Genomic DNA, 27,500 nt, shown 5'->3' on the forward strand with positions numbered 1-27,500 from the left:
TTGAGGCGTCCAATGAGGCGGCGGTCGTCGCTTCACGAGAGAAAACCAGCAACCGTCGCAGCTGGCAGCCATTTTTGCTCCGGCGCCGTACGTCCATCGGCTCGGGCTGATGTCTGATCCGGGTTTTATAGTTTTATCGGAGACAGAGACGTTTCTGTGCTCGGCTGTGATGCAGCTGCTGAGTGGACGCCATCATGGCTGCACATGTTCATTTCTAAGTCTGTGTGTGGTTTTGTGAAGTTGATCCCGACAGGAAACTGTTGAAGTCACACAAATCTTCCACTTCCTGAATGTTCCTGCGCCTCATCGAGGCCTCTGCCAGCAGCTTCCTGGTCTCAGTCAGGGTGGGTGCAGGACACCAACAGAATGAATCAGTCAGTGTAAGCGCGGTTTCCTCCGGCGTGCTCGTCACGATGAAGACGAGAACTCGCACGAGTCATTTTCAGGAAGCCGCGGTTTGAAGTGAAAGCGTCGCATCGGCGCCGATCGATGCATCTGCAGAGGGACTCGAACTCAGACGCTTCGTGCTGCTGAGTCTCGCGTCGGTCTGGTGTGAATTTCGAGTTAGCAGGATGAGATTAAACTCTTCTTTCAAATCTCAGTTTAGGTTTTATTTTTACCAGGAAGCTGGTGAAGTGAAGAGCGACGATCCTCTCAGGATGCTGATGTGTCGGAGCCTGGAGGCCATGTTCACGCCTCGCGGCCTCCTCGGAGAGCATCTGACGAGGGAGCGTGAAGGAGGAAAGTCTTCCTGCCTGCTGGATTTGGTCCTGCGGGCTGCTGCATATGCTGCGCTGGATTACACTGATCCAACTTAATGCCTAAGACCGTGCAATCATTCATAACTACAGGAGCTGCTGAGGGCACAGCCGTGGATGCTCCCAGCACCATCTGCCGCTGCGGGCGGATTAACTTCGAGGAAGATGGTGAAAGGTGGGGGTGGGAGGACCGGAGGCACGTATAGAGCCCACGACCACCCTGCAGAAACCACCCACGGTCAGGAACAAACACCTCATCACATCGCACCTCGCGGCTTTTGTGCAAGTTCAAAACGTCTTAAACCGAGCCCACGGATTGGTCGTGAGCCGGTCCAATCAGTGAGCAGCGTGCATTGATTGAAAAGCTCAGAACCAATCAGCAGCAAGCAGCCGAGCTCCTCGCCTGCCTGTCGTCGCTCACGCTCGACCTTCACGCCCTCAAAGCTGCTCGTGTCGAGCGTTTCGCATTTTTACAGAGTTTTTAAGACAAACTGGTCGTGATGAACGTCCAGAGAGTTTGTAGTGACTTTCAGCTCAATGTGGAAATTACGACTATCGCATCGCTTCTCGAATGCACCGCAGCGCTGACATCAGTCAGCAAACGCATCACAGTTCATGCGATGGGTACAATCAGTGACAGTCGCTAATCCGAGCTGTTCCCTCCAGTGAGGACAGAAGCAGCCTATAGGAGCTCAGCAGCTGAGCAGCTGAGCGGCGGCTCGCTAACGGCTCTTCACAGAAAAGTCAGCGCTAAGCTAACGATGGCACTCTGACCAATGAGGAGCATGATCCCTGTTCACACAGGTGTGGGTTACCTGGGGACCTCTGCTAATTTGTCGTAATTGTGGAGGTCGTCTGTGATCTTAATCCTGTTCGAATGTGTCAGAATTAAAATTACTCCACGAATGACCTTTAAATTTGACCTTTTCTACCAACAGGAAACAGACGCTCAGTCTGTGCTGAGTCAGCTGCTCTGAGATCAGCTTTGCTGACGTTTACAGTGATATTCGAGCAAACCTTCTGTCGGTGGGTCTAAACGAGCTGGAAATGCAAGTTTAAGCTCGTGACACATGCAGAAAGATCAGTCCGAGCGACACCGGCTCGGTCGGTTCAGCTGAAGGTCTGTTTCCTCCGCCGTCACGGCGGCGCTTTCAGAGAAGAAGCTCAAACAAACAGCAGACAGACTCAGTGCAGCACGCATCAGCAGACTACACTTATCTTATCTTATCTTATCTTATCTTATCTTATCTTATCTTATCTTATCTTATCTTATCTTATCTTATCTTACTGCAGCTGTATTTTATTATTCAGATTTTACTGATGTTCAAAATCAATGAAAATGTGAAACTGAGTCCTTCTTCACGAGGCAGTATTTCTACTCTCTTCTGTGTAGATGTACACAGCCTCTATAGCTGCTTTTATTTTCTTGTCTTGTTGCTCTGTTTCTACCCTTTTCTTCCTGCTGTTGTAACAGTACGTTTCCCCAGCATCCAATATTAACTTGTATGTCTTGTTTCTGCCCCCCAGTGGCCAAAATATGAACTGCTGCAGGTTTGTGTTGCTTTGCAGCTTCCACAGAGACGAATGACCAGACTGACGTCTTCCTCTGTTTGTTTGTGTCCACAGAGAGTTGAAGCCCTGCCCTCCGATCATCAGGAGTCGACCCCCCCGCAGGAATCCCCTCCACCACCACAAACTGCTGCTGCACTTCAACCAATCAGCATCCGCCGCCCTTTCTGGAACTCTGTGCCTTCAACCAAAACTCGCCAGTGACGCTTCTGAAGCTTTCTTTGGCTTTCGTCTTTTTGTGGACTCAGAGGACGAACCTGCCTGATGGAGGGGGGCCGGGGGTGGTGGTGCTGCTGCTCTCACTTTGTCTCTGTGGAGGGAAGAGAAATGAAACCTGAACCGTGCAAACTCTCATCATTTTAACGTGTTCACCTGTTTTTCTACAGCTTGTGTCAGTGACTTACTTCATATGAGAAGGAATCCCTCGCTGTGCAATATCACTCCATGTTTCTGTGAAGGTGTCGTGTGGATGTAGACTTTGGACAAACTTTTTGGTTTATTTTTGTAATGATGTTTTCCTGATTTCTATTTTTCTAAAATGATGACGGCGTAAAGACAAGAGGGGAGAAAAAATCGGCCGAACACATTTTGAGGGAGAGAGGACGTTTGGTTGTCGCTCAAGACAATTTGTCCGAGTTTAGTTTTCCTCGACAGCGTCCCCTCCCGCTCCGCCCAGGGCCAAAGCCATAGCCTCTCTCAGATAACCGTGCACACACTCGCATCCCCAACAGCACGATGCATTCAGGGTCTCACAGTCTGGGCCGACGCCACAGGTTCCTCATGTCGGCTTTTCTTAGCTGTTGGGTTTTTAGAGCGACGTCTTGGTTTCTACTGTCTCTTCAGGGGCTTGAATCTGAAGTATTTAGTATTATCTACCTTTGTGTGGCCTGTTCTTATCGCTGTTATTTTGTACTTCCTCCTACATATCAACCAAACAACTGTAAGTGGCATGAGTATGTGTGTCAGTGAGAAAATGAACGAGTGAGTTTGTCAGAACGGGACATGAAATACTGTAAATTCTCAAATAAAAGCTGAATAAGGGCCAGATGTCCCGCAGCAGCCAGGCTAAATGAAGGAAGGAGGAAAATAGAATAAAAAATACATGAGGTAAGGCGTCACTGTTGATTGGCTCGTTAAAACCAGTTGGTAAACTGGCCAAAACACCAAACCAGTGAGCACCGAAGTTGGTTTGTTCTGCCCGTCTGAAGGTTGACGAAGTTCTTCTCAAACGTAATGAATCGAAGCTCAGAAACAGTTTGTTCAAACCTTTTTTCTGAGAAGCTTTAATATGATGATGATGATGATGATGATGAAGATATTTCCCAGCAGCCCTGGACTGCTCGCAGTGTTAGCAGCTGGAAGCTAATGTCCTCACATCTCCTGCTGCATTCACTGTCACTGTAATTACCAGTTTCTGACCTGTAAAAGCATCCAAGTCATGATGGTTTTGTGAGTTTGCACAAAGAACTTTTGTGGAATTTAATCCTAAAACTAGCCACAGAGTCCTTTAAGCCACGCCTCCAGGTGTTTGTACTCACCTGTTCATCAGGTCAAATCTGAGCTTTTTGAAAGGCCTTTGTAACTTCGTAAAGAGAAAGAAACTCAGACTAAACTGCACCTTTAAATTAGTTCAATTCTGAACTAAGCTGGACCTCTGCTTCATTGTCCTTTGGTAAGAAATTCGCTCTGGTCTTAAATTAAAGGCTGCAGCAGGTTTATTTCAGCCAGGAAACTCTGATCGATCCAGTCAGCAAACAAATACGGATCCAGATTTAATGTGTTTATGTTACGTCCTCTATGATACAACTCTGCAGCCGGACAACCACGTCCAGTCTAAAGATGTCGTCATGAACTCAGATGTTTGATTTGTGCCTTGTTAGCTGTGTTAGCTTAGCTGTGTTAGCTTAGCTGTGTTAGCTTAGCTGTGTTAGCTTAGCTGTCGGTAGATCTGGTCTGCTGATGTTAAACCAGAGAGAAAAAACTGAAAGTGTGAGCATGGACAGCACAAACACGCTGTGAAGCCCACAAACTCTTTCAAATTCTGCTGGAGATCCAAAGTAAAACGTGCTTTTAATGCATTAAGCTACCAATTCAAGTTTCCTTTTCACAATAAAAGTCTTCCATTGGACATGAAGGTATTAAACAACTTCAACAGTTTTTATGAGCAACGAATGACACACTAGCTGAGAAGCTAACAGAGATCAGGCAGGAGGGAGGATGGATCAGATGGGCTGATCAAACAGGATTGGCTGGCTTTGGCGGCTGCAGTTTGAGAGTTTACAGTTCTTCCTGTTTGTTGTTCCCGTCCTGTTTTCTGCACATGTGACGTGTTCTGTGTTTCCTCGAAGCTGCTGTCCCTGTGCTGTGTAGATCAGAGATGTCCAGCCTATCCTGAAGTCCTACAGACCGTTAGTTCACACACACACACGCACACACACACGCACACACACACACACACACACACACACACACACACACACACACACTCGCAGTGAAAAGCATCCGTGGAGCTGGGTCAGTTTGTGCCTCTCGGGGAGTCTTCACGTTTTCACATTCGTCGTTTTGAATCGTTTCTGTCTCCCGTTCAGCTGATTTCCTGTTTTACTCCTTCAGCCAAACAAAGATGGCAGCTGCTGTGCAGGTGATGCAGCCTGTGGCCAAAAGTATGTGGACAGCAAACAGCGGTCATCTGCACAGTTTGCATTCAGAGCGACGTGACGATCACTCAGAAGAGAACATAAGAAAAGATTTTCCTCTCGGCCGTTAATACCTGACTGCTGCATCCAGTAGTGCTACAAAGTACATTTACTCTTGTAGTCAAGTACAACTTTGAGGCATGATGCTACTTTATACTATCTCACATTTCAGAGGGAAATACTGCACTTTTTACTCCATGACGTTTATTTGATAACTTTCATTTCTTTAATTCAGACTGTTTACAGAAAACAAATAAAGAATTTATGAGAAGATTTCAATCTAATAAATGATGGTGCATCGTTCTGGACGGAGCTACGCTGCAGTATATACATTAAAATGAGCTCCGTCGTCACCAGCTGCAACATCAACGTGATGAACGCATGAATGCATCAGTAACTCTAATGAGAAGAATAGAATATATGTGATCCTGACGAGGGTCACGCTGCACAATGAGTACTTTTGGTACTTTAAGTGTGTTTTTTTATGCAAATACTTTTGTACTTTCACTTTAGTAAAAGTTTCCTGGAGTATTTCTCCACTGTGGTATTAGTACTTTGACTAAAGTAAGATGTCTGCTGGTTGCAGCGACTCAAACAGAGCTTTGCCTTTTGGTCCTGGTCAACTTTCCTTCATGTTGTTTTTCCAGCTCTGTCCACCCAGATCCACAGGGTGGAGGGTCGGGTCCAGACCAGAAGTCCACTTCAGTGTGTGGACGGACATTTGGCCTTACTGCGCTCATCTTGTCTCCAGTCTTTCACAAACTAAATGAATACAGACACATTATTTCTTAAAGGATGAACGAAGGAAGACGAGCAGTGGCGTGATTAGCATGTAGCCTTTAGCCCTGAAGCTGTGGATCCACAGACGTCCTTCTCAAAGTTCGACTGTTTCACACGTAGAGGCACAAACGGGACTTCATGCTCCACCGAGCTCTCTCTCTCTCTCAAATCCACATTACAGCAGTTTTGAAGCATTTTTAAAGTAGAAAGGAGCATTTTCGGTCCTTGCTGCAAAGCGACCGTCGGCCTCCCCGCTGCTCGCGCGTGGTTTCAGACGAGTTCAGCTCCGTGCTCGGACGCCGCGCTCGGACGCCGCGCTCGGACGCCGCGCTCGGACGCCGCGCTCGGACGCCGCGCTCGGCCTGCAGTAGTGCCGGTCGTTTCCCTTCTGTGTGGACTTCGTACTGTTTGCTGCCTGTGAGTGTGAATCTCCCGTGAAGCTGCCTCCGTCCACCGGGAACCTTTACTGACCCCGTCCCCAAAACAACGCTGCCAAACTGGTCTGAAGAAGCCAAAAGTTTTCTGACGTTCTGTGTATCAGTGGTTTCAGTGTTCATGTTAAACCTCCCGTTAATGTGACTTTGTGTTTTTAACAAAAACAATCCTGTTTGTTAAACTGTTCATATATGCAGAAGAGTTATGAAATAAACTGAAACAAACAGACGAGGCTGCTGATTGGTGACTGACGAGTCAGGAAGCTTTGCCCTCATTGGTCAGTGCTGAAGGAGCCGCTTCAGTGCGTGTGCTCGTGGGTAAACGCGGCCTTTATTTCTAAGATGATTCCCATTTCTACAACAGCCAGGAAGTATTTTCTGTAGCTAGAGTTCTACTCGTGGGGAATTATGTCGTCACAGACAGCAGTGATAGAAAGAATGAAGAAGGAGAAAATGAAAAGCGACAAGAAGTAAATAAAAAAGCAACGATACATGTATATTATGTAGAAACAGGGTAAGAATAAAGTCACCGTTGGAGGGACGGCTCTGTCTCTGAACTGCACACCTGAGGCTAAACAGAAAATCTAATAATAATACAAGCAAGCTGTAGTCCTGCACGGACGCAGAGGACGTCAGCAAACAGGAAACAGGAAACAGGTGTGGTCGACCTGTCGAGCAGAGACAGACGTCAGCGTGGAGCTGAGGAGGTCTGAGCCTCTCTGGATCAATCAGATGGACCACAAATCAATCGAGCATGACGTCAGTGATGGGCTGAGGTTTAAGCTCGGATCACCTGCTGATCTGAGGTCCAGTGCAGATCAGTGAGCGTGTCAGAATTGATCCAGTAGATGGCGCCATTGTGTTTGCTGTGGATGATTCAGACAGGGAGACTGAAAACTGCAGTAATATCCAAACAGAGTACACATGATTTCAGCTGCATCTTTGAAAATGGGGGCTGACTGATCCGTCACGCGCTGAAGCTCAGGGCCTGATGGGGTTTTAACTGAACGGTCCTGATTGGCTGGAGATGAAGAGCCCTCTGTAGCTCTGATTGGTGGTATTTGAACGCCGCTGTCACACACAGACTTCATGTGGCCCAAATCTTTTTTTTTTGGCTTTTAATGTTATTTCTGTTATTTATTTGTTTTTTTTAAACTTTATTTAAATTCCAAAGATTACAAGACCTTTCAAGAGATAATATACAGATATTTCAATACAACAATAAAATTCCTTTCATTGTACTTTTTTTCTTTTTTTAGTTCAAACAAATCTGATAAGCAATGAACATACACAGTTACATTTTAGACTGAGCGTAAACAAGTGTAACATAACCAGATAACAAAGGAAAGCCATAAAATTAAAGGGTAAAAAAACAAAGCAGTTATCACTTTCTGGGGTCAGATTGAAAGACAAAGCAGATAACACACCGCGAAGCATTCTGAGATCCAGCTTCTTTCAAAGAGTCCAAAACGATAGCAAGCTCCTTCAACAGAACATGACGGTGAGGTGACACACACGAATTTACATTCATCTAGAAAGTACTTGGCAAGTACAATGATATTGTTTAGTAGAAATTCAGTTTTTGCGTCCTCCAAAACAACACCAAATTGAATATCTTCATAGACAAAGACAAGTTATTTCCCAAGAAGCACTGATAAAGATCTTTCCAAAACCTCAGAGATGTTACATGAGAAGAACAAGTGTTCTGAGTTTCAATGTTATTTTCACAGAAGGTACATTCATTAACACCAACATTAAATCTGAGGCGCGATAGTTCTTTACATGGATAAACTCATCCGTTGTCTTAAAGTGCACTTCTTTAGCTCTCGGTGGAATAGAACAGAAAGAGCTCCACCTGTTCGCGCTGGGTGCAGCAGTCGTGGATCTCTCTAACATGGATCTTCTTTTTAAGGGCGATGGGAAACGTTCTTTGGAAAGTAACGATCTTTTGCTACATTTATCAGCTGAAAAACGACAGGCGTGAATGAATAAAGGTACATTCGAGGTATTCATAAGATAAACATCCTTTGACTGTAGCTGTAAGAGCTTGAGGTATGGCTTTAATCACTAAATAATCCTCTGGCACAGTTTAAGTTGTACTTGTTGCTGAATTCTGTAAATTCTAATATTTCGCCTCTGTCATCCATTAAATGTGGGATAGACCAGACTCCCTGGTCTGACCATTCTTTGAAGTAAAAGGACTTCTTTTTTATGTGGCCCAAATCGAACACTTCAAGGTAAGAGGAAGAGGAAAAGCCCTGAAGAAGAGCAGCTGTTCAGTGTGAATGTGGCACTTTGTCAAACGTCAGATTTGAAAGTGAAACGATACAAATAAGACAGATTACCGCTGAAAGCAGCGGAGCAGTCTGTGTTCACCATCACAGCTTCACGTTAGCTGACGCTAAACGTCAGGCTCCTGCCTCCCGAAGGTCCACTTCCGGCTGCTGTCTTGCGGGCGGAGAGTGACGTCAACCTTTTGAACACGTTGCCGCCCCTCAGAGCACGAGTTCGCTCTTCAAACACGTCCGCAGAGAAGGCTTATATTCCGCCCTCCTCACTGATCCTGTATCAGTTCTGTCACGATGAGCGGCCGCGGAAAAGGAGGGAAAGGCCTCGGCAAAGGAGGCGCCAAGCGCCACCGGAAGGTTCTCCGTGACAACATCCAGGGAATCACCAAGCCCGCCATCCGCCGCCTGGCCCGCCGCGGCGGAGTCAAGCGCATCTCCGGTCTCATCTACGAGGAGACCCGCGGAGTGCTCAAGGTCTTCCTGGAGAACGTCATCCGGGACGCCGTCACCTACACCGAGCACGCCAAGAGGAAGACCGTCACCGCCATGGACGTGGTCTACGCGCTCAAGAGGCAGGGGCGCACCCTCTACGGCTTCGGCGGTTAACCCCCCCCCCCCCTCCCCACATACATACACACGGCTCTTTTAAGAGCCAATCACGACTCAGAGAGCCGCTCCTTCATCACCAGCTGTCACTCATCGATCATGGAGGTCTGTGGGATGTTTCATTCATTCTGCTTTGTTGCTTTGAACAACAAACGAGCTGCTCGTGTCCGTCTTCATGAGTTGCTGTGACGCAGTACAGGTAAACCGGACTTGCTCTTATCACTGCAGTGTATGTGTCCCCTGCACATGAGGGACAGACTGTCAGAGACACCTGAGCAGCTCAGGACACCGCTGTGACTGTGTGGGAGATCTCCAGGTTACCTGGTGGTGATGGGCCGGGGGCTGACCCTGATCCCTGGTGGTCAGGTGCAGACCTCAATGGGCCCTTGTGATTGGAGGATAGACAGCAGGTGAGGTTTGGGATGTTTACAGATCTAAACAAGAATCAGTATGTATTTGCTGATGGTTATGTCATTGAATTAACTGTTTTGTTGAATGCAGCTGGTTGCCATTTTTATTATTATTATTATTATTATTATTATTATTAGCAACAGAGCAAAAAGCCAAGAAAATTAAAGCAGCTGTAGAGGCTGTGTACAGCAGTCGCATTAAAAAACCCTGCACCGTTGAGCATCACATTCATAATACCTCATTAATTATACATTTTTTTAATGACTATTTCTGTATCATTAATCTAAAAGTAACTCAAGTATAAATGTAATGGAGTAAGAAGTACAGCACTTGACTGAAATGTTGTGAAGTAAAAAGTAGCACAGAGCTGAAATACTCGAGTAAAGTACAAGTACAAGGAAAGTGACTGAAGTCAAGCTGCTGTCTGTCAGATTAAATCAGCTCACATCAGTACATTTCTGTTTTTCCACTCAGAAATAAAGCGTGTTTCCACAGATGTACTCGTGCGTGTATTTCTGCACTGAAGTGTGGTCAAACAGTCAAAAACAGTAAAAATAAAGTGACGTCACTACAGCAGTAAGACATCCTGTGTCCTCTGTGTCTCTGCTGGCTGTAACGACGTCATTCCCATCATGGGATCAATAAAGAACGCGTTGCTGCTGATATTTCACCAAAACATTCAAGCTGTGCAATCATCATCTTCACCTTCCTCATTTAAGGCTTTTTACTTCCTGGATTTCAGCAGCAACAGTGTCGATCCAGGTGAACCTGAAGCCCTGCGTTAGCTCACCGACGCCAGCTGACCCTCATGCTATCAGATCTCTACACTTCTGCACAACTCAAGCACATTCAGATACCTGAAGAGCACGCACGCACACACACACAGTAAAAATGAGTGAACACAGGAAATGCAGTCAGTGATATAAAGCATGTTTTGTACATTAGTAATTCATTTTACACAACTTTGATAATGAAGTCATTTAAGCAACAAGAACAATGGTCCAGTGGGCAGCCCAGCCCCCCCAGGTCCGTGTAAACATTACAGCAGGTGTGAACAGGTAGTACATGAAGCCCAGCCGGCACAGGACGTCAGCCCCTCAGGGTGTGGGTGGCTCTTAAAAGAGCCGTTGGTGTGTTTAAAATAAAAAAAGAGAAGAAGAAGAAGCCGCCGGCTGCTCACTTCTTCGCTGCTTTCTTTCCTGCCTTCTTCGCTTTGGGCTTTTCGACCCTCCTGGCGGCCTTCTTGGCGGGTCTCTTGTTGACTTTCTTCACGGCCGCCCTGCCAGCTTTCTTTCCGTCTTTCTTGGGGGTGCCAGGCTTTTTGGCAGCTGAGCCTTTTTTGCTGCCTCCAGGCTTCGCGGCCCTCCCCGGGCTCTTGGCTCCGGTGGTCTTCACGGATTGTTTATTGGCTGGGCGTTTCTTGGGTGTGGTCTTGGGTCTGGGCTTCCCGGCGGCGGCTGGCTTCCTGGCTGCGGCGGGCTTCCTGGCTCCGCTGGAGGACCTCTTGCCGGGGGTGCTGGACTTCTTGACTCTGCCGCCCTTCTTCTCCTGCTTAGTCTTGGCAGTAACCTTGGCGGCTTTGAAGGACCCGGACACTCCGGTCCCGCTGACCTGCACCAGTTTTCCGTTCTCCACCAGCTTCTTAAAGACGCGTTTGAAGCGGGCAAGGTTCTGCTCCACTTCGTAGCCTTCAGCAGCCACACCCTTCTTTATGGAGACATAGGACATGCCTTTGCGCTCTGTGGAGGCCGACACCACCTTCAGGATCAGGTCTCTGGCGCTCTGACCAGGCGTCTTCCTCGGCGTGTTGGACTTCTTCTTCGGGACTTTGGCAACAGGAGCCGGTGCGGCGGGTGGCGCGACCTCTGCCATCTTCCAGCTGTTGGTGTTGATGTGCTCGTCAGATGAGACTGAGGAGTCTGACAGCCTGGCATGGCTTTAAACACAACACGAGAACCGTGAAGACTCAACCCAGCCTGCGGCGGTGCGGGCGGCAGGAAGCGACGGCTCGTGTGTTTTCTCTTCACCGAGAAAAGTGGAAAAAACTCACCTGCGGGAAGGATTGACAGGTGGAAGTGAGTCCAGCTGAAAGGACAGCAGTGTCCCTCCACGCGGAAGTCAAAGAACGCTTTTCACACGTGTCTTTTTTCCTTGTAAAGCCTTTGAAAGTCTCTCACCTCGCGCCCTGAGAGGCTCCGCTCCGCGACCTTTCCTTCGAAATTCTCTCCTAAATCTTTTACAACACGTCAGAAGTTCAGCAAAGAGCGTCAGACGGAAAGAGGACAAGTTTGTTCAAAGACTCAAAGTAAAAACTCTCACGTGCCGCTCTTCAATTCGTATCAAACTGGGGTTCATTTGCTACCTGCAAACACACTCCAGCGGTTAACTGAAGCTTCACGCCCGGCGTGACACACGGCGCGCGTGTGAGTGTGTGACATTTGTTTTTTGTGTTTCTGAATTCAGTGACACGTAACACAGTCTGAAAGCGAGTCTCACAGAAGTGAATGAACAGACAATAAACGTTTGATTTGACGTATTGGGGGAGATGTGTTCAACTTCTCTGCTCATGTGACTCAAAGCCTGTTTGTGCTGGAAGTCCGAGTTGGATCATATCCGGTGTCTGTTCTGCTGTGTCTTCAGTAGCATTAGTATTCTTTGGAGTAGTGTTAGTGGAAATAGAAGTCATACTGTCCTTAACACGTCTGTCTCCCCTGACACGTCAAACATGTCAGAAACACACCAAGTTCTACATGAAGCAGGTTCTGCGAAGATGAACCATATGATCATCAATCACTGATCATTTCACTGACTGCATGTCTGACCCGGATCCTGTCAGACCTCTGACATCATCAGGTGTTGAGGGTGACCCAGCTCAGGTGTTTTCTCCTGGCGGTTCATCACAGGTTGTTTAATTATGAGCAGGTTAATGTGATTCCTTCTTATTCAGATTCACTACCTGAGAGCCCGATGAGTAAGTCTGTCCTTTGATTAATATAGATATAGAATATAGATGATGACAGCCGTCACTTGTCTGTCACAGACAGCAAACAGCCTGAGCAGCAGTCTGAGCCAGGACTGGTTTCCTCTCAGGCTGTTTCGTGTGAAGGCTTATGGAGGCAGAAAAGGGTTTTTCTGTCTCACCTCTTTAATGTTGGACCCTTTGATCCAAACACATCCAGGTTCCAGGTCCACCAGACGTCGGCTTCAATGAAGAAGACTATCAGACATCTGCAATGCTCTCATCTTCATCGTCACTTACATTTCTAGATTTAATTAACCAGACGTGTTTCTAAATGTTCGAACTGTGACGCGTTCTGTCTTCATGTCTGTGCGATCACTTAGAATCAGGTTCATGTCTGACTTTATGAGCATCAGGATCCTTTTGATTCCCACACTCCAGCACTGACAGACTTCATGTTTTTCCCAACTGAAGATGATTTTGTTGGATGGACGAAGAGTGTTGTCTCAGGGGAGGGGGTGATGAAGGTTTTTAGGATGAAGCTTTTGACGGTGTTGACTGTCATTTCACCACTTTCTGTCACAGATGATCAAAGCGAGTATTTTTATTTGTAAAATACTGATTTGTCTTGTCCCTCTGTCCCAGTCTGACCTCGCTCTGTTTCTTACAGGTTTCATTTACTCCGTGAATGCATCATTTACTCCGTGAATGCATCTCCAGCTCATTTGAGACGTTTGTTTGGAGAAAGTCATCTCTCTCTTTTCTGACCTTTAAAGTCCGTTTCTCAGAGGAAAATCTATCACAGTGATTTTAATTGAATCACAGTTTGCGGACAGATCAGAGGCCTGATTTCAAACGTCACGTTTGCGTCGTGGTCCAATCAGCGCGTCGAATTTGGCTCGCATGCGGCGCGCGACGCTTGTGATTTGAAGTAACGCCTCTCAGTGGAGGTGTTACTCCGCCCGTTACCGGTAAAATGAGGTTACTGTGAGCGAAGCAAACGATTCAGTCTGACGGGAAATATTCAGATTATCAAGCGTTTCCCTGCCAACAGAAACATTCCAGTAACATTCCAGTAACATTCCCGGAACTTTCCGCAGTGTTCTTAGAATATTAATGAGCGATCGACGTTGCTAGAACGTCGTTTTTACGTTGGTAAAACAGTCTTAACATCCGGGACATTTGTATTGTCCGTGCGTGAACTGATGCAGAACGTCCTCTGTAACGTTACAAATGCATGGAAATGTGATTTGTGTCTCATTCAAAGACACCGAGTGTGAATGTCCCTCTGTAAGTGATCGTCCCCTTCACACAGGACAGTCAGACGCTGAAGACACTGCTGCGTCCATACAGACGTGTACTCTGTGTCTCCTCTCTGTGTGAAAGACATCAGATGTTTGTTTGATGTCTGTCCTCCAGCTCGAGTCCACCGGAAGTTTTACAGGGACCAAGTTAAAGCTGTGCAGGACAACAGACGACCAGGAAGCCGAGCAGCCAGAGCCGCTTCAGTCACAGTCGGCTTTGTTGTCAGTCGTTCACATGTAGCAGACATACAAATGACGTTTCCCACAATCCCACGGTGAGACAAGACATCTCTGACACTTAAGTGCACAGGCACAAAGAATAAAGACAGACGTGTCCTAACAACTAAACAGTAACTGAAAATAAATACAGTAACAATGGAGAAGTGGACTGATGGCAGCAGAGCTCTTCTGCTGGACAGAAGAGTGCAAAGACAGTTTCTGCTTCACTTCAGAGCAGACGCAAGAACATTTCATGAACGTCGCTCAGGTCACATGTTTAAATGTCCAGTTTGAGGTTACAGTCAGTTTTATCAGGAATATGATTAACAAATATTTCTACATCTCAATGGAAATGGAAAGCTTTCTAGGAGCCTTTCTGTGTGGAGTTTGCATGTTCTCCTGTGTTCACCTGCAGTTTCCTCCTCACCAAAAACATGCAAGAAGATCACCTTCTGACCAGTGCTGGTCTGCCGGAGGAAGGACGACCAGGACGGGACAAAGGACAGATTTCACCAATTGCAAGGCGTGTGTGTGTGTGTGTGTGTGTGTGTGTGTGTGTGTGTGTGTGTGTGTGTGTGTGTGTGTGTGTGTGTGTGTGTGTGTGTGTGTGTGTGTGTGTGTGTGTGTGTGTGTGTGTGTGTGAGAGAGACAACAAAGGGGATCGTCCCTCTGATTCTTCTTCTGGATTTCTTCTTCAGGTGCTGCCACCTACAGGTTACAGCTGGATACACATTTAAAGAAATGAAAGCACATCTGGATTTCACTCCATGTTGATGTCTCAGGAGGAGACGTCTGGACAGCTGCACGCGTTTTGAATTTTTAATTTTCACAGCTGGAAATATTCAGTGGTTTCAACAGCGGATGGTCTTCAAACACGTCCGCAGAGAAGGCTTATATTCCGCCCTCCTCACTGATCACTCTGTTTATGTTCGCAGTAACTGGAAGTCCACACAGAACCCGGATGCTCCGGACATCCAGACACTCAAGATCCTGATGTGTCTCTGTGTCCTGAGAGACGTTTACGGACTCACTGGTGAAAGAAGGTTAAACGAGCTGAAGAACAGACGTGAGAGCAGACCAGAAGAGAGGAAGTCCAGTTTGTTTCATGAATTCTCATTCGTTCACTCAGACGCGTTTACAGCTGATTTTAATTTGACAAAGTTGGGACGCCGTTGAAATGCGGAAGTGCTGTCTGCTGCGGTTCACTCTTAACGGGCTCTTCATGTTTATCGTGAGATGAAGCTGGTTTGGGATTTTTTGCTAAATGAAGCCAGTGTCATTGTCCTTCAGTCTGGAGTTTATTTTCCTCTCAGCTTGTTTCAATTGGCTGAATAATGTTTAACTGTTACACGTTTGAAACCGTTGTTAAACTTGTTCTGCCTGCCATGCTTTCAAATGTGCTGGGAGGAGGAGGAGGAGGAGGATGAATCTGAAGTCTGTTCAAATGTGCGTTAGATCCGAATTTACACAGTCCTGGAAAATGGCTGAAAGCCGTACGTGACATTCAGACAGACCAAGAACAAGCCTCTTGTCCCATGTTCTGGTTTGTGATGTTTATTATAATTATTATTATTCAGTTCCCACCTCAGCCACCATCTGGTAGGAGGTTCAGGAGCCTCTGTCTGGCTGTCCTGAGCCCTGAACAGTGGTGGGCCTCATCAGGGAGGACACTGACGTGGCCTGCAGAGAGGAGGTGGAGCGGCTGGTGCAAAGACAATACACATCTGTGTGGAGCGGAGGCTGCAGCGCTGCTGACTGACGAACGTGAGGACAGCGGTGAGAATCACTGGGACTTCTCTTCCCTCCATTCAGGACATTGCTGCATGTCCCATGCCAAAAACATCATCAGGGACTCGTCCCCCCCCCCCCACCACCACCACCACCACACACACCACCACCATCATCAGACTGCTGAACTCTAAACGAGCACCACTGTGAACTCCTCAGGCTGTTCTTCACAACTGCTCTTTAAATATGCTATATATTTAACTTACTGCATATTCCTGCTGCTCTTCTCAGCCTGTTCTATTTCACATACTGTATATACCACAGTACTGTTTACTTTAACACACTTTCATCATACCTGTGCATATCAATACACACTTATGTATAATAAAACTCTAGCAACTGCTCATTTTGTATGTTTTGTACATGAGTGCGTTCGTGGGTACGTATACATGCATGCGTGTGTATGTGGGTGTGCATGCATGGATGCATGTGTGTCGGTGTCCAGGCGTGCATTCAAGCATGCATGTGCACAGGTATCTATGTGTGTACTTATGTATGTGGAAATATGTTCTTAAGTGTCCTGTAAGCCCATGAGGACTGGGCACCGTTCGGTGTAGGACACTTCGTCAATAAAATCAAAAAAATCAAATCAATCATATATATTCTTCTTTTAAAGATTTTTCAACCCTGTGCTGAGCTTGTTGCAAATGAAATTTCTGCTGAACTCTCCCCCAGCAGCCCCCCTCCAACCCCCCCCCCCACCCTTTCATTGTTCATTGTTCGTATGAGTCAGTTTGTATTCTCATCTGTTCACTTATACTCTTTACTTTTACTGCACTTCCACTTACTACCTGTTGCACCTGTTTACGTCCCGTGTTGCACATGTGTTTATGGCCTCATAGAGTCACTGGCACAACCTGCACCTGCCTCACTGTTTTTCTACTGTGTTTGTTTGGATGTTGTGACGACTTGCACTTCTGGTTAGATGCTAAACTGCATTTGGTTGTCTCTGCATTGCACTCTGACGATGACAATAAAGTTGAATCTAATCTACAAACACTGACATCTGGAGAATAAGATCCATGATGATGATGATGATGATGATGATGATGATGAGGGTGGCCAAAACAGCTGAGAAGGCAGGCAGTAAGAATACTAGACCAACACACCCAAAATTAGGACTGACATGAAGACATGAAAGTACCAGAATCTTCCACAGAGGAGCAGCTATGAATTGTACTGTAACACAACAGAAACCTCCTGTGATCATGATGATGATGATGATGATGATGATGATGATGATGATGATGATGATGATGATGATATGATGATGATGATTATTATTATTATTTTGCCATAAATGCCATAAATGAGCAGGATCTATCTCCATTGAGCCCGGAGCGCGCGAAGCGGAAACCTTGTGGTTATCGCTGTACTGTTACACAAGCTCTCTTCTGATTGGACGGTCATAGTTGCGTCTACTGTATCCAATCACCGAGCAGCTGGTCGCCCTATAAATGAGGTGTAGCTGCTGCACATCTGTATTCTGTCTTGTAATCAAGAAACCAAAGAGAAGAAAGATGTCTGGACGTGGAAAGGGTGCCGGGAAGACCAAGGCGAAGGCCAAGTCCCGCTCGTCTCGTGCTGGGCTGCAGTTTCCAGTCGGCCGTGTCCACAGGCTGCTGAGAAAGGGGAACTACTCCGAACGCGTCGGTGCCGGAGCTCCGGTCTACCTGGCGGCGGTGCTGGAGTACCTGACCGCTGAGATCCTGGAGCTGGCCGGAAATGCAGCTCGTGACAACAAAAAGACCCGCATCATCCCGCGTCACCTGCAGCTGGCGGTCCGCAACGACGAGGAGCTCAACAAGCTGCTGGGCGGAGTGACCATCGCTCAGGGCGGCGTGCTGCCCAACATCCAGGCGGTGCTGCTGCCCAAGAAGTCCGACAAGGTCCCCAAGAAGTAAAGACCCGGGTCACAAACAAACAAACAAACAAACAAACAAACGGCTCTTTTAAGAGCCACACACCTCCTGAACAAAGAGCGGGTTCACCTGTGTCTACGACACCTGTGTCACCTTTGTGACTGTAGGCATGTAACTCACTGAGGAACAAAGACAACATTCAGTAAATAATAACAACAATAACCTAACGAGGAGCTGCTGACGTCATGGACAATCACATTCATTTCATATTCTGGCCTGTGAGCAGGTCAGAGGGCTAAAATGTGAAATGTTTACTTCCACTGATGATGATGATGAATGTTTGAATAAACGAATAAACAGCCCTGCACAGTGTCTGGTGTATGTATGTATGTATGTATGTGTGTGTGTGTATGTATATATGTATATATATATATATATATATATATATATATAATGTGCAATGTCAGTACTGATTGTTCATATTCCATAATATGGAATGAATATTATTCATTATTCCTTGTTCATATAGTTTGGTCTGATGTCTTTTTTACTGATCCCTCTATGTTTGCTATCCACTTTTGCTGCTGTAATACCTGAAATTTCCCCACTGTGGGACTAATAAAGGTATATCTTATCATAATTGAATTTATCATAAAATTTGAATGTTTATACCTCAAACCTGAAATATGAATATGTGTGGATATATTAACCTTGTGTGTTAAGTGTTGGAGGAAAATTAGTATTCCTGTTCAGGCTACATGCAGATTACAGTTACAGACTTAATCATTTCTTTATTACACGGATTATAGCTGAGAGATGATGATGATGATGATGGGCCGTGACACCAGCCCTGCTCCCGTCATCACGATATTCAAACGCTGACAAAACTATCTATTGATAAACGTTTGACAGCTGATATTAGCTTCCATTGTGTTGTCATGTTACACACCCACAGCATACTAAATATTAATTTATGAATGAATGCATAAAGCTTTTATTAAGATGAACTGAATGAATGAATGAATGAACGAATGAACTTCTGGCTGTCACAGCTGCTCTGTTGAAGGACAGTCTTGGTGTATTACAGGCTGATCAAATGAATAGATCTGTTCCAGTCCTGACCAGCAGGCTCTCCTCTGTTCAGACCTTCATCGTGATGAAAGTCCGCAGCTCTGTGTCTGAGGCAATCGGCCGATGGAGACTCGTGACTGTTTGTGTGTTGAGGAGCGGCGCTTTCAGTGTAGTTTGTGGCTCTTAAAAGAGCCTTTGTGTGGTTGCTCAGCTGGTCTCAGGTCAGTTTAAGCCCTCTCTCCGCGGATTCGGCGGGCCAGCTGGATGTCTTTAGGCATGATGGTGACCCTCTTGGCGTGGATGGCGCACAGGTTGGTGTCCTCGAACAGACCCACCAGGTAAGCCTCGCTGGACTCCTGCAGGGCCATGACGGCCGAGCTCTGGAAGCGCAGGTCGGTCTTGAAGTCCTGAGCGATCTCCCGGACCAGGCGCTGGAAGGGCAGCTTGCGGATCAGCAGCTCGGTGGACTTCTGGTAGCGGCGGATCTCCCTCAGGGCCACCGTACCGGGCCTGTAGCGGTGGGGCTTCTTCACTCCGCCGGTGGCGGGAGCGCTCTTCCGGGCGGCCTTGGTCGCCAGCTGCTTCCTGGGAGCTTTGCCTCCGGTGGACTTACGGGCTGTCTGCTTGGTTCTGGCCATGTCGGTCTCTCGGTCTTCTCTGTGTTCACAGGTGAAGGAGTCGTGCAGACTGACTGCGAACAGCGGCTTTATACAGGATCTGCCGGAGCGCTGTGAGCTCTGATTGGTCCGAGGAGAGGTGCGCGTGCATTGCAGCTCGTCATCTATTGGAGAAGAAAAATTCAAATTGAAAAGCCCGCCCCAGCGCGGGAAAGCCGAAGGCACGTTTAGAAAGGAGATAGATCCTCAGCTCATTTATTTATATCTACGAGCGCTTCATTTCTTTCCTTATTTCTATGAAGCAGTTCTGGAATATGTTTGTTCCCTCTGACTATTCACATGATTGAATGCGTCCAAATTCCTAATTCAAACAGATCGAAGGCCTTTAGTTTCCAATAAGACATAAGTAACTGTGCAGTGTGAAGCTCATTTTAGAAACCTGCAGAACTCATACAAATATGCAGACAGACACTGATATTTTGGGGTGACTGATGACCGCCTCTTCAGTTTTGAGCAGTTAAACTCTGACTGATGTCAAGTTTCACATCTGTTCCTGACAGCTTTGAATAATGGACTTCATGAAATATAAAAGAGAGAAATAAAGAGTGAGTTCAGTGAGAATATCCAGATGAGAGTACTGCAGAGTGACAGTAAAAGCTCAGCTTGTGAGAGTACAAGTGTCCATTTTATTAAACTGGTTGTACTCCCCAGAGGGAGGTGTTATACTGTGTGACAGTAGTTTCCACTCGCTGTAGATTAAACTAGCAGATAACACATAATGTACACTAACTGAGCTCAGCCATTAACATGTAGTGCCGTGACGCTGAGGCTCGAGCAGCAGACCGACAGGAGCGCTGCAGGATGTGAGTGCTGCCGCCGTGTCACCTGAACACCACTTCAGGTTTATGAAGTTCATTTCTGAGCAGGAAGTGGGCTCTTGGCTGAAGTGGGTGGCTCTTAAAAGAGCCTTTTGTTTTGCTGGTTTGGGGTTTTACTTGGAGCTGGTGTACTTGGTCACGGCCTTGGTGCCCTCAGACACGGCGTGCTTGGCCAGCTCTCCAGGCAGCAGGAGGCGCACAGCGGTCTGGATCTCCCTGGAGGTGATGGTGGACCTCTTGTTGTAATGAGCCAGACGGGAGGCCTCCCCAGCAATGCGCTCAAAGATGTCACTCACAAAGGAGTTCATGATCATCATGGCCTTGGAGGAGATCCCGGTGTCAGGGTGCACCTGCTTCAGCACCTTGTACACGTAGATGGCGTAGCTCTCCTTCCTGCTCTTCCTCCTCCTCTTGCCCGGCTTGGTGGCTTTAGAAGCAGCTTTCTTGGAGCCCTTCTTGGAGATTTTCACCTGGTCAGGCATTTTCAGTTTGTGCTTTTTAACCGATGACACTTCCTTGCTCTGAACTCTTTATATTTCTCCTCTGGATGCAAATAACCTGCACTGTTGCTCACACAGGATTGGCTACATTACTGTGCTCGACACTGAGCATGCGCGGCACAAAGTGCCTCCCTGAGGCCGACTGACTCATGTGCAGTAATGTGAATTCAGCTCTTACCTTCATTTACTGGTGTGTCCTGATTATTATCATTTTCTGATGCTTCTTACTGACAGGCTCGAGACACGGCAGACTTCCCTCTGTGGGGTGAACAAAGGATTATTTTGTCTTATCTTAGAAATATACATGTGATGTATAAGCTCTTATGTTGCTTACCTACAGGGGTGTCTGTCATGATTTGACTCCACCAGCCGTCCTTCCCTTTGCTCTCGCCTCACTTGAGTCTTTTTCTGTAGAAAACTTGTGACTTTCTAACCTCCTTGGTGGCACCGTGGTAACACTGTCACCTCACGGCTAGAAGGTCCCAGGTTCGATTCCGGCTGTGAACACTGGGGGCGTGTCCTCCACCATGCCCTCAGTGCCTGCTGCTCGAGGAAAGGGGCCTTTCTGTGTGGAGTTTGCATGTTCTCCCCGTGTTCACCTGGGGTATCCTCCGTTAAAAAAACCCTACTAAAACATGTAAAAAGATCACCACCTGACCAATGGTGACGATGAAGGAAGACTTACCAGGATGGGATAAAAGCGGAGAAAAAAGTTTCACAGAAGCATGGTCCGTGCCCGTGAAGGATGTCTTTCTTTCTTAATGACTTATTGTCTGGATACTAAACATGAAATCGGCACTTCGTCCTCTTCTTCTTCATCTTTCAATCAATCAGTCCTGGTGTACAGTTTCTGGCATCTGATCATGTCCACAGAAACTGGTTGGGTGCTGGACAAAACAGACAGTCAAATGTTTTCAACAGTCTGTACTTATTGATAGTAACAGTGGTACAACAGCGACATCATGCGGCTAAAGGGGGGATTACAACATTACCTGCTACTTGCACTTGCATCCAACACGGTGAATAAAAACAGGTAAGACTCTTTCATACCTGAGATATCCCGCGAACCTGTAAACAGTGTTTGCATTTACATTTTAAAACAAGATAATTGTTTGAAATAAACGGTTTAATGAATTGCAGGTTCTAATTTATCTATTAGAAAAGGTGTAATATACAGAAGTCCCAGGTCACCACAGAGCCGCGCTGTGCGTTAAAGGGGTAAAAATGTGCATTTAAGCGCCATTAAATGTTTGTAAAGACACACAAACACACTTTGATCAGTCAGTAATCCAGAGGAAAAGAGTAAAGAATACAGAGAACAGTAAAGTGGAGAGCAGAGTGCAAATTGAAGTTCACGGGTCAGAGAGGTTCAGAGGTCAAAGTACAGTACAGAATAATAATGATGGAGGCCTCAGGAGTCAGACAGTAGAGATACAGGACAGACTGGAGTAAATAAGAGTGATTCAGACGCCAGACAGTTGAATATATGTAGTATAGCTAAGTACCTTTCTAGAGTACAGCAGCACAGTCCGGAGTGGAGTGATGGAGAATCAGGGGTCAGAGGCGAAAGGCATCCCAGCATCCTCGCTGATTGGCGAAGAGATGACGGCCATCTTGGATTGTAGCGGGGAAGAAAGATTGATGCGGTAAGCTCCTTCTTTTATTCGTTTAATTTATTTTCTCAATAGGGACTGACCAGAACCTCATTTAAAGAAAACTCTGCTCGCATGATGGTTCGTACGGAACCACGCGGCGAAGGAAAGTGGAAAACACGACTCAAAACCCAGCAGTCCGGTCTCGTTGCTTTATGTTGTTGTTTTGGGGAACTAACGTTAACCGACGGAGGCGCAGCAGGCCCAAATCCGAACAAAAACACACCTGCCCCCTGGTCCCTTCTGCACGGTGGCCTGTCTAAATGACCGCATTTAAACCGGTGTTTTCATCTTATATATAACCGCTAACAGCTGTCCCTGCCGTGGCGTTCTTACATTGCGGTTAGCCGAATAGCTCGCTTGGTAGTGAGCATTAGCTCTCACGCTAATGTCCCAATGCATTCCTATAGAAGTAGCTGCTCGCTTACGTGCTAGTCGGCTAGCATTAGCTCACGGTTCATTTTACAGATAAAAAGGCAATACTAGCTTCTAGTTATTATGTATGTGCCTCTCACCAGTACAACACAAATCAGGATAATTCGATTCATTAGTGTTATCAACAAACCAGCGGGTAGTGTGGTATAGTTACGGTAAACCAGACAGATTATCGGTGCTAGCATTAGCTTACACGGCTAATATTAGCTAGCCTTTTGCGACACTGCTGTACCTTCAGCGTTGCTTTGAAACAAGAATTGTCGTGCATGAAAACCACTCAGCCGATAGAACAGGGTTGGGGGGGTCTAACCGTAAACGCGCTGGTTTGCAAGCAATAATATGCAGTTTCTAACCTCACAAGCATGTTAGAGCTGAATTAGCCGTTCACTGGGTATAGCTGTTACACACTGGGTCGCTGTGGATGTCTGGATAACTAAACAAATTAATCCTGTGGGACCTCTGTTCAATCTCAAACTGTTTACACCACCTCATGTTTGGAGGAATGACTCCTGCTACAGCAGCTGAGTTTGCAGAAGCTGTTAAACGTGATGTAAGTCAGGTAGTCCTCTATATTATGGTGTGATATTCTGGAGCTGTGACGAGTGTTCAGAGTCTTTGCTCAGATCCTCAGAGAGCAGTGTGGTGACGGACCCGAGCCCTTACTGTTTCACTCATTATAGGTTTGAGATGAACGATCTGTATGTAAAGATCCTGTATGGAGAAACCAGGTCCTGTGTTTCAGCAGCAGCAGCAGCAGCAACGTATTTTCTGCTGGAGGATGTGGTGCTACTTCACACAGACATCATGGTTGACACTGGGATGCAGGTTAATCTGTGATCAGCGCTCTTCAAGTAGGACCTGAGTACGCAGCTCCACTTACAACCTACACTTATTCCAACTCTATAGTATAGAGTATGTATATGTGAGATCATAATTGTGAAGGTTTAGTTATTTAAAGCTGCAAACATGTTCGAGTAACCACAGCTGACACACCTAAATGAACAGTATGCATTGTGCATCAGAGAAAGCAGCATCTGGGATGGATGGGCCAACACGCAACAGGAAACCGAAACAAAAGAACAAATCTCACTTATTTTATATAACTTATATGTTTTGTTTTAAGGGTTGCGAAACCAGTCTCTGTGTGAGTATCTGAGCGTAATGTCTGCAGACCCACAGATGCAGAGGCATGTTTTAAATTAAGGCGTTTGTTAGGTTACATGCATGTTGAAATTTCCTGATGAAAGTTTTATTCACAGCATCTTAAATGAATCTGAAGACACCGGTATGAATCACAGTTCAAGCGAATGGCTGCAGGCGGGACAGGGAGGAGCTGATTTCTGTCGCTGCAGCTTCAGTCTGCAAGTCACTGTGACCATTTCCTGTGTTTGCTCTCTCAGGTGACACACGGTATGTTTGGTGCTAACCGGAAGAAGTTTATGGAGGGAGGGGTAGAGAGCGACTATGCGGACGACTCCAGCCTCTACTACACCCAACAGTCCATGTTCCCTCCTCACCGCGCTGACAAGGATGTAAGTTATGTTTTAGACCCCCTCCAGGCCTTTACAGTGCAGAGGAAAGACACCATTCAAGCTCACGGGAATACTTTTCTTTTAAGTTTTAAGGACTGTAATTATTTCAGATTGTAGTGTTAGTTCCACACTGTAACCTGTGGGATCACGTAAACCAAAAGGCACCAAGTTAAGTGTTTTCCTGCAAGAGGAAGTTGTTGCAGAGCGACACTGCAGACTGCACTCAGTAACGCGATCGTGTGATACACGGCAGTGATATGGCTTGAATAAAGATGTGTGGTTGTGCTGCAGGGTGGGTCATGTGACACTTTGGTTTTTACCTTTCTTTTTCCCCACATTCCCCCCTTCTTGTCTCCTTGAAATGCCTTTTTGCTGCCAAACATAATGTGTACAAATTGCACCCTTTTTCGACTTTCAAGTTGTGTTTAGACTACATGAAGTAGAAAAACAGGTTTAGTAAGGGATGGCAAAAAATAGTTGTGGCATTTGTGCTGAATCTGAAGTATTGTACCAACAGTAGTACTGAAGTTTGGACACGATAGCCAGCGCTGTGCAGCCAGGCGTGTATTACCTCTGTCAGACGGTGTGACGGGGCTCAGCTCCTCTGGAGGCTCGTGCTCAGCAGGTGATATGAGGGGATATGCCGTCCCTCCTGTTAGCAGCATGACCAAATGAAGTGCTGATGAATCCTCGTCCCCGTCCGTGGTGCCGAAGGAGCTGACGGATTTATAATTGCACCTCTTTCTCTCAGTCCCACCTGCCAATGTCATGTTGGGTCTGTGATATTCTCTAAACTATATACTGTAAATATTCAGTTTGATGCCATATTGTAGCCCGTGACAAGCAGTAAGAGTGAGAGGGTCATAGAGACACACTGTGCCTGTAGTATTCCTGAAGTATTCCTGTAGTACTTCTGTGATCGTCCAGTAGCGTCCGTGCTGCTGAAAATACACCTCAGTAGAGTTGGGCGGCATCCAAATTTTGATACCGTCAAACTTTCCCCACATTTTCCCGGGGTATACGGTATTACCGTGACTAATTAAAAGTCACTTTGCAGGGCAGCGTGACGTGCGCGCAGTTCAGATGGTCAATGCACACGCTAAGAAGCACCAGTCCTAACTTGTAGTAAACCAGAATGATGGAGAGAAACTCAGCTAAAAGCCTCCGCCAAGCATTGCCACCCAAACGAAACGTAATTCAAACCCCACAAAATTATGTGCACATGAAAATGTCATGAAAACATGAAAACAGCACACGTCAAAGGTACAGCATCTGCTGATTTCACCACTTCACCTCAAACCTCAAAAGTCCGGTAGCATATGAAAGCAGAGTCTGATGATGATGAAGATGTCTGCCTCCTCACTGTGCGATGGAAACTGGGCGAGCTAGCAGCCAAAGAGGAGCAGAAACACCTTTGCTGAGTCGTACAGTACGTCTTACCTTTGCTGTTTTGAGGTCAGAAGTTACATTCAGCCTGAAAACACGCTGCTAATGTCTCCTCCTGTGACTCTGCGTTAGTTTGACATCAATCACGAAGGTCCTGCCTGTTTACATAAAGAGGAGGGGGTTTCTAGAGTGGAGGGAGCGCTCTTCATGCAGTAACCTATCTCTGGGTTACTTCCTGCTGGATCCTCATTGGTGTTTCTATGGTGAATGTGGGCGGGTCGCTGAGCTGTTGACCGGCGTAACCACAGTTAGTTTCAGCGCTGCGTCTCACAGAGGACTCTGCTGAGCAGCCCCAAGTCTGATTTCACTCTTTTATTTGCATTTCATCCTTTTATGAGAGCTAAGAACAACAGCAAGCGCCTGCACACACCTGTGTTAAAACACCTGTACGACTACTCAGGTTCATTCTTAGCATGTGCTTTTACAGTCACCTTTTCCTCGAGTAAAAATTCAACCAGATACACTGAACGGAGTGGACTTCATTTTTGTTATGGCGATGCTACAGTCATGTTAGACCCTACAGACCTGTACATGCAGCATTTTTTTAATGACGTAATGAAACTGATAGGGTTGCTATTTTTAGATACCACGGGATACCTTATTACCGGATTACCGCCCAACCCTACACCTCAGACCAAACCACCTCCGTAACTGAATGTCTTCATGGGAGACAGATGCAGATTTGACTACAGGGTGGAGGTTTAGGGCCGTCCACCATGTTTAAAATGAACACACCACCAGCTGGTCATACTGTTGTGTAGATGGGCTCTTTATCCGTTTTGTTCATGCGTAACAAAAACAAAAGGACAACGTTGTGTGGAAACTGAAGCATGTGTCTGTGTTTCCTCTGTCTGTCTTCAGATGCTGGCGTCTTCCTCTGCTTCCTCCACGGGTCAGCTGTCACAGCTCGGAGCCAGTTTATACGGCCCGCAGAGTAAGACGAAGCCACACACGTCCTCACCTGTGTCTCTCTGAGGCTTCGGGACAAGCTGATGAGGGACAATGTGTACATGTGTTTCAGTCACGTTATTTCTTTTCCCACTGAAAAGCGGTCGATGTGAGGAGTTAAATGGAGTCGCAGCGTCGACGCCTGGAGCGTCCCTTCTCCCGCTGATCACCTCCACGCTACACGAATGTCGCACGCTGTCTCGCTGTGATTTAATTGTAATCCGAGAGAAACGTTTTATCTTGCTTTGTGGAGCAGAGTGAGGGTGGACGTGCACTCGTGCTTTGGTTAATTTATTCTCTGTCATGGTCTGCAGTGGACACGTCTTTGTCGGTCTTCAATTCCAAAAATCTCCATCAGCACCACAAACACAAGCAGCCCCAGCTGACCGATGTCAGCTGTGTCCTTTAAGACGTGGACGCTGGCAGAGCTGCCCTCATGTGTGAGGTGAATCCATGGTTCGGTGCTGTTCACCTGGTGGCTGTCGTCCATTGTGGGCGTAAAAATCACGTCTGGCCTTGAGAGTCCATACATGCAACGGCAATTCCCACAATTCCTTGGGAACCGCCACCATGTTAGTTGAGGGAAGCTGAATTTTCTTTGGACTTTGAGTCAGTTTGTTTTGTTAAAAATGCCTGACGTGTATTTATGATGCAGGATACATGAAAAATGCAGATTTGCAGACCAAAGTCCTTTATTTTCTGTATGTAGAAATATATTAAAAATGGTATTTAATCTCTTTAATTTGA

General features: G+C 46.5%; 6 protein-coding genes across 6 annotated transcripts in view; 3 read left to right on the forward strand and 3 right to left on the reverse strand.

Annotated features, from left to right (window-relative positions):
* Window positions 1-8,675: 8,675 nt before the first annotated feature.
* On the forward strand, window positions 8,676-10,119 carry LOC139350639 (histone H4). Its single transcript, XM_070992134.1, has one exon. The coding sequence runs from the start codon at window positions 8,820-8,822 to the stop codon at window positions 9,129-9,131; it is 312 nt and encodes a 103-aa protein (XP_070848235.1). The 5' UTR covers window positions 8,676-8,819; the 3' UTR covers window positions 9,132-10,119.
* A 599-nt stretch (window positions 10,120-10,718) lies between these two features.
* Window positions 10,719-11,429, reverse strand: LOC139350640 (histone H1-like). Its single transcript, XM_070992135.1, has one exon. The coding sequence runs from the start codon at window positions 11,412-11,414 to the stop codon at window positions 10,719-10,721; it is 696 nt and encodes a 231-aa protein (XP_070848236.1). The 5' UTR covers window positions 11,415-11,429.
* Window positions 11,430-17,331: 5,902 nt separating this feature from the next.
* LOC139350497 (late histone H2A.L3) lies at window positions 17,332-17,737 on the forward strand. The gene has a single exon (XM_070991952.1). It carries the CDS (start codon window positions 17,333-17,335, stop codon window positions 17,714-17,716), a length of 384 nt encoding a protein of 127 aa, XP_070848053.1. The 5' UTR covers window position 17,332; the 3' UTR covers window positions 17,717-17,737.
* Window positions 17,738-18,972: 1,235 nt separating this feature from the next.
* LOC139350676 (histone H3-like) lies at window positions 18,973-19,383 on the reverse strand. Its single transcript, XM_070992198.1, has one exon. The coding sequence runs from the start codon at window positions 19,381-19,383 to the stop codon at window positions 18,973-18,975; it is 411 nt and encodes a 136-aa protein (XP_070848299.1).
* Window positions 19,384-20,353: 970 nt separating this feature from the next.
* LOC139350634 (histone H2B-like) lies at window positions 20,354-20,722 on the reverse strand. The gene has a single exon (XM_070992130.1). The coding sequence runs from the start codon at window positions 20,720-20,722 to the stop codon at window positions 20,354-20,356; it is 369 nt and encodes a 122-aa protein (XP_070848231.1).
* A 1,598-nt stretch (window positions 20,723-22,320) lies between these two features.
* The window catches only part of LOC139350633 (CCR4-NOT transcription complex subunit 2-like), an 11,682-nt gene continuing 6,502 nt past the window's right edge, over window positions 22,321-27,500 (forward strand). The window contains exons 1-3 of the mRNA XM_070992129.1: window positions 22,321-22,386; window positions 24,228-24,359; window positions 26,667-26,739. Coding sequence (XP_070848230.1) covers window positions 24,240-24,359; window positions 26,667-26,739 — 193 coding nt within the window. The 5' untranslated portion in view covers window positions 22,321-22,386; window positions 24,228-24,239. The remainder of the gene's footprint in view (window positions 22,387-24,227; window positions 24,360-26,666; window positions 26,740-27,500) is intronic.

Source organism: Chaetodon trifascialis, chromosome 22 (genome assembly GCF_039877785.1).
Source record: "Chaetodon trifascialis isolate fChaTrf1 chromosome 22, fChaTrf1.hap1, whole genome shotgun sequence".
NCBI lineage: Eukaryota > Metazoa > Chordata > Actinopteri > Chaetodontiformes > Chaetodontidae > Chaetodon > Chaetodon trifascialis.